Raw genomic sequence first — 7,330 nt, forward strand, 5'->3', positions numbered from 1 at the left:
AGACATCGGTCTTGTTTAACAAAATCTGCCTACAAGAAAATCTGTCACCAAAGTACACCAACATATATATATACAAAGATAAAAGGAAAAACTATAATATATAGACATATATATATATATATACACAGGGATATATACTATACAAGCTCATATCACATGCTGCTGAATGTGAGTTAATTTCACGTAAAATAAAGAGAAGGAACTAAAAAAAAATATCGTCACTGTTAACAGACTGGTCAACATCTGGTACATGAGGTTCAGTTTGGTTTATGTGAATTTCGCGCAAAGCTACACGAGGGCTATCTGCGCTAGCCGTCCCTAATTTAGCAGTGAAAGTGTAAACTTACCAGTTCTTTTTGTAATTTTCAAGATGAAGTGATCAATATTAAAAAATACTTGATTAAAAATGGTTTACTCTAGCATTCATCAACAACAGTATTTTTGATATTATTAATAAAGTTTACAACCCGAAGATTTCAGACTTCAAAGTTCCCAGATGTCCTATCACCTTGGTGTTACCTTTCACTGGTTCTCATGACATCAAACTAAAAAAAAAATCAAGAACATTCTGCAATTAACTTATCCCCAAGTCAGCGTGAGAGTGATCTTCAAACTGAACAAACGAATGTATATTTTTTCTCCTCCTTCGAAAACGTTGCTGGTATCAATACATGTCCATGCTCTAGGCACGGTTAAATTCGGCCAACGACAGGAACCCTAGCTACCAGAGTCAAGGCTCATGCGAAAAATAGTCCTTCCAGCAACTAACATTTACAACGATCTAAACCCCGTGTGGGCAGTCCATTGGCCAATAGCCATGCGTGGCCAACTCGTAGAATCATCGATAGTGTGTTTTATAGCTGGTCAGAGAAAAAGAAGTATTCATTGTATCCCAGCCAGCCTAATGAGCTCTGTAATTGAGTGAAACGCGTCGTAGGCAATGGATATGGCGGACACAGTATGAATGAAATACTGTTGTACCATCTTCTTTTTAAACAAAAACAAAAAATCAAAGGACTGAATAAAGAATGTAGCGTAAGAGGCCTAATACAAATGTCTTATAACAAATACAATTAATTATAATTATGCTTCCATAGCCAGCGTAGAAAAAACATTCACCCACATCATAACAGTTGTTGTTGTAACAAATGGCCTTTATAAATGGTGTTTCGATCACAGCTATGATTTTCCTGTCCCGGTAGGCCTGATGAGCTCTGTATTGGGCGAAACGTATGGTCAACAATTGGTATGGCGGACATAGTGTTGTTGAAAAATAATATACACTCTTCTTCTACTTGAAAAACCCTAAGTGATTGAATAAAGAACGTAGGGTTAAAATATAATAGGCCTAATACTAATGTCTTAAAACAAGTATAATTAATAACCAAATTCAGACGTTCAATTGTTAGGATACAAGATGAACGAATGAATACTAGAATTTAAACAAATAGACACATATTTAACTGAAGTAGAATTCCTAATTATTTAAAGTAGATTTTAACTACTCTGACTATACTGAACGATGCTTTTTGTGACAGCTATTTATTGGTCGCGACTGGCCAAATGGGTTCTGATGCAAAAAAAAAAAAAGTTTAGAACTATTGGATTAGATAATCCTATGAAAGTTTAACATCACAAACAAGTTGTCCAGTTGTCAGGACATCAATAACAAATCTAGTAAAGCCCGTAGTCTGTAAATCATAAGTAACGTAATGGCTACAATTTAAAACATAACTTTGGTAGCAGAGAGGATCGCATTATTAAACGGACAATGAACAGAAAGAGTCAGTACATTCCAGACTAGCTAGTGGAAGCAAGCTGTTATTGAGAGACTACTTCGGAGAGGCTGAAGAAAACCAGACATATACTAGTTGTACTGCTAGCACGTGGTTCACATGTATAAACAATCAGTGTGACCTTCGAAACAGAATTCCAGACCATATTAGGAAAAGATCCTTTCCCACTCATTTCCAGTGAAACACATTATATAAAACATTTGTGCAATCAGATATTGGTCATTGAAGGAACGTTTAATCTAAAGGTTTAAATTAAATTATCCCCTCACACGGATTTAGCATTAAATCTAACAATATATTTGGCCGATGTATCTATATAAATATATTAGTACTGTCTGTTGTATGACCATGTAACTACTTCGCAGGGTAAGGATGGATCTTCACCAAAATTGGTATGGAGGTTCACTTGGTCCATGTGGGTGTACATACACATTTTCAGTTTTGCATTTTGCGGTTTTTTGGGCGTTTTTTACCACTACTTCGTCCCCCTATTGATGAATCTTCACGAAATTTGACATGAAGGTTTGTTGGGTCCATGCAGAGATACATGCAAAGTTACAGTTTCACATTTTATGTTTTGCGGTTTTTATGGGCGTTTTCTATAATTACATATAAGGGAAGCAAATTTTCATGTTCTAAGATAACCATTCATTAATCATGAATTTACATAACTTCTGTCCAGGGGATGGGTACTCCAGTTAGTATTGCAATAAAAAACGTTTTTTTTTCAGCTCAAATTTTTAAATCTTTTGTAAAAGTATAAAGAAGCATATTAAAATATTAAATTGAACAATAAGTTGATAATAATTTATTAATAAACGTTATGTGTTATTTTGATTTACCTTTCCCTTGTTTCCCTGTAAGTCCCCTCCAGTTGGTAATATGTATGCTTAACAAACCTTGCTAATTAAATAAATACTATTGTGATAATCTATCACTCAAGGGAAACCTGTTGCAGAATATATACACTTCAGTCATATTGAATGATTTTTGTTTTTGCTTGTTGCAACACTCAGAAGTGGATAAAAAAAACTACTCAGCAGTAGTTCGTGGTATTAACTGCAATATCGGTGGTATTTTTTGTCTACATTTCACTCGTGTTTCATATCTAATCCGATACTCCTGACTAACAAACAATTGGAACACAATTAGTTCTAAAAAAAAATATGTGTTTAAAAAAGTCGATTGTGTGTATGTGGTCCCTGTCGGAAGTTCTTTGGTTAAACACCAGCTCTGCTATTTAATAAATAAATATTTCAAAATAACATTAAAAATTAGGCTAAACATGCCACTAGAGAAAGGTAAGGAGCTTGTTAGGTGTCTTTAAAGAAGAATCGATACAAATCTTCCATGCTGGATATAAAAGTTATTTTACTTTCAGTTTATATTTTATGGCAAAGCTACGTCGTCCCTAATTTTGAACAACTGATTAGAGCGAAGGCAGTCAGAAGCACCCTTACTAGCTATAATTCACACGAATGGATTAACCGTTACTCTTATAACGCACACTCGACTTAAAGTGCGAGGAATATGTTGTCGTAACGGATTGGAACCCCCACTCGCCTGCTTCTAAATTCAGAGCTCTAACTAGCCCAACAGCGTCAGTTTAGTTCTTTTTTTTTTACAGCTTGGTGTTGAACATTCAAAGCAGCTGAAATGCAACTTTTGCTACAGTTGTCATTGGAAAATATCCTTGTCTCCTTGTTTCAACAGAACCTTATTACATAGTTTTTTTACCCCCACTGACACACAAAAGATTCATTTATTTGGAAAACGTTTGTGTTGTGTCCTAGACCATTTTCTAGATATTATTAATCTTAATCATCATTCGAAGCTTCAAAAGCCCGTGAGAATATTTTAGAAGTCTTTGGGATAAGTAATTTTTATTCGTGAAACACTAATGAACTTACATATCTTATTTCTGTTTTTGCTTGAGTTATGTCTTATAGCGTAACCACCAGGAAAATTTGACTATGTTTTGCGGACTTTACACACAAGCACTTTTTCATCTTTAGAGGGATGTACTAGTAACTGTTTTCAGAGAGGAGGATGTTGTACTGACACTCTCTCATCTTTGTCAACCAATCACATAGTAAGAAAAAACAGTTTGAGATTTACCAGTTTTAACTATCTTGTTAACTGGAGTCGAATAGTGTGGAAATAAACCATTCACGGATTATTAATGGTCACGTAAAGATTGGAGCAGTCACAACATCTTCCCACCCTTTTGACTTGCTGATGTAAGCAACTCTGTTAGGTACTAATGTCACATATTTTGCTTGCCAATGTAAACACCAAAATCTAAGTCTTTTTGATGATGAGTTATTGGTAACTCAACTAGTTCGTACCCAAGCCAATCTAGAGTCCGAGTTCTTTCCAAATAAATACGCGGGGAAACATGACGAACATGTTATAAAAAATATGAAGATAGCATCTTACCACTCCCTATTATCAAAAACAACTTCGCACTCAGTAGAGGGCCCCCACTGTCTTGCTATTTAGTTCACAAGAGCTGATCACTTCTAGCTTCACACATGCTTTCAAATGAGATGTGTATAATGCCTTGAAGGCCGGGTAAGTATCAGTCTCACAGCGTTTTGTTGTTTTTGGACACAGAGGTTACAGCTCAGTATTTAAAATGTGCTAGCAGAAAGAGAAACTGTCCTTGAGCCAAGCGTCTAACAATGTTGTGCTGCAGAACGTCATTACCACTTGTAATGGTAATGGCTTACGTTAGGCAGCCAATGGAGTTTCGTTATATCTGTTTGGCAGGTTTCCAGGTTTTGAGCGGCAGGACACAGGAAACTCACAGTTTTAGACACCAGTGCAGTACGAAGGCCTAACGGTCAGTGTTTGTGTTTGAAGTATTAAGGGACAACGGACGTGATGTTACAACTGAACTGAATACGTATGATCTTTAGAGAGCAACTGTCATTATCAAGACCATGTATGTAAAAAAAAGCAACTTTCCTAAAATAACAAATATTCAGGTGTTTTTAAAGATAAATCTTCACAGGGTTTTTAATTTTAGTTCAAAAACGTAATTTTACTACCACTTGCAATCAAATTCAAATTGAGAAGAGCACAAAATTTATTATACATGATAATATGATATGGAGTGTAAATATATAATATTTTTATGTATATTACAATTTACAGTTAGTCTTACAACTTGACTCGGTATTTTTAGTTTTACTTCCATCACTGGAGCAATCACCTATTTCTCAGACTCAGAGCCTAACACTTGCCTTTACTAACACTAACACTGTTGCTAGTACTAGTAGTAGTACTAATGTAATATTAATATTAGTAACACTTGTAGTTTGAAACGTTACTTTCACTCAACTTTTTTATCTGTTGTACATAGTAAAAATTATGTTTATTTTGTTCACAATGTTTCACCAGGTTTACCTGGCATCAGCAGGTAAGATACAACTTACAAGAACTGAGGCTAACAAAAATTCATTTAAAAAAAAGAAATCACGGGAGAATCCATAACATTTACAGTAGTATTTATATTACTAATTCAACAATCGTGTGACTAAGCAGTCAATTACTGTCAAATTTATGAATATATAAGTAAACCTCTTGTCATAGGCCTGTGTCTAACTTCTAAGTATTGAAATTCGTTCTATATACAAAAGACAGGGGAGCGATTAAAATAAAGATAAATGAACACCTTTGTATTTGTTAATAATAGGGTTATGTTTTTGTATTAACACTAACACTAGATTATTTCATTTTTCATCTATCAATGTTGTCTTCTCTGCTGAGGATTTTTACCTTAGAAGAATCAAAAGAATGATTGTTTCTAGATATGTGTTCAAAAACATGAGTAATGATGAGTTGGAGATTTTAAAATTAAGTGTTTGTGCAAACGAGTAGAAAGTTGTCTGTCTCACCAATATAATAGCTTTTGCAATACATACATTCAGTATACACACATTTCCTGAAGTATAATTATCAATATACTTTTTGGATAGCATTTGACCTAGATGTTTTCCAGGTAAAACTATTAATTCGTAATTGTATTTTAATGCCAATTTTATACTCACCGACTGTTTTTAACAAGGTTTTTGTAATAACGTGAGAGAAGCTTGGGATGAACGGTAAAACACACTAAATAGGGATGACAAAAAAAGTTTTACTACGTGCAACCGATAAAACACTTGTGTGAATTGTACAAAACACAGTGCTTTCTAATAATAGTGACATTTAATTCACGTTAATTTCACTGTTGTATTGGTTCTCGTATGTGTCCTTCTCACCCAATATATATGGATATTAGAGGGCTCTAGTTACCATTATAATAACACTGTATTATGTATAGTGGTTATGATGTTAGACTACCAATAATGTCACATTATTTATTATAAATTCTCTGAATAATACTGTGTGAGTGGAAAAATGATTACATTAAAAATTTAAAATAATTATAGGCGTATCTTTACGTCATATTAGTGTAAAGACCTTACAAGCTGGGTGTGGAATATCGTGTAAAAAAAAGAAAGAAATTATTTGCAGTGTGGCGTCGTAATCATTATATACCATTAGAAGGCGTGTCATGGCAACGGGCAGTGGATCAATTAACTTACAGTAAAAGACAAATCGTTAGACATTGAGACCGAGGTAGGTAATTGTCGAATCTAACTAATTTGTAGGCACCATCACCTATCAAGTCAACTTGCACGCCACGTGGTGGCCTCCAAAAGTAAATCATCCTAGTAGATTAATGTAAGTTTTAACTAGGTAGGCTACATAGTTATATGTATTTAAAATAGTTATTTCATTGTTTGATGAAAGTTTTCATTTTCTGCCCACCTCGGGCACAATAGATTTATCTTAGTTTGAGATGATGTGGTGTTGTCAGCTGGTTGTTCAGTTTGGGTTTTCTATTTCGAATTTAATATAGCGCTTCCTTTAGTTCCTTGGCCTGGAATTGGAATGGCCAGGTGGTTAGGGCACTTAACTAGCAATGTGAGGGTTGCGTGTTCGAATCCCCGTCCCACCAAATATGTTCAGCCGTGTGGGACGTTATAATGTGACGGTCAATCCCACTATGCATTCGTAAAAGAGTAGCCCAAGAGTTGGCCGTGGGTGGTGATGACTAGCTGCTTTCCCTTTAGCCTTTTAAAGCTAAATTACGGATGGCTAGCGCAGATAGCCCTCGTGTAGCTTTGCGCGAAATTTAAAACAATCCTTTTTTCCTTAGCGTCCATTCATTTGTCGCTGAGTCTATTATGTTGAAGTCTTCAATGTCTGGTTTCTCTCTAAAGTATTTGATTAGATCATGGGTGAGCAACCAAATTTTTTCCTGGCCATGAATGTGGCCAGTCGATCATAGAAATGACCACACTCTTAATAAAACAGAAATTTTTGCTAAATAAATTTATTTCAGGATTCTAATGACAAGTCAAGGTCAATTATAAACACAACGCAAAAGTACAAAAAAAACTTTTTTCAAAATTACAAAAGCGTGAAATTTCAATGAAAGATTTGATAAAGCAGTAGTCGGAACAGTATTTACGTAAGCC

General features: G+C 34.8%; 1 protein-coding gene across 2 annotated transcripts in view; it reads left to right on the forward strand.

Moving 5' to 3' along the window:
* Nucleotides 1-4,381: 4,381 nt before the first annotated feature.
* Nucleotides 4,382-7,330, forward strand: part of LOC106464443 — a 36,712-nt gene continuing 33,763 nt past the window's right edge. For both annotated transcript variants that reach the window (XM_013924585.2, XM_022392162.1), the window contains exon 1: nucleotides 4,382-4,743. In XM_013924585.2, coding sequence (XP_013780039.2) covers nucleotides 4,742-4,743 — 2 coding nt within the window. In that variant the 5' untranslated portion in view covers nucleotides 4,382-4,741. The remainder of the gene's footprint in view (nucleotides 4,744-7,330) is intronic.

The sequence above is a fragment of the Limulus polyphemus genome, unplaced genomic scaffold (assembly GCF_000517525.1).
Source record: "Limulus polyphemus unplaced genomic scaffold, Limulus_polyphemus-2.1.2 Scaffold1654, whole genome shotgun sequence".
NCBI lineage: Eukaryota > Metazoa > Arthropoda > Merostomata > Xiphosura > Limulidae > Limulus > Limulus polyphemus.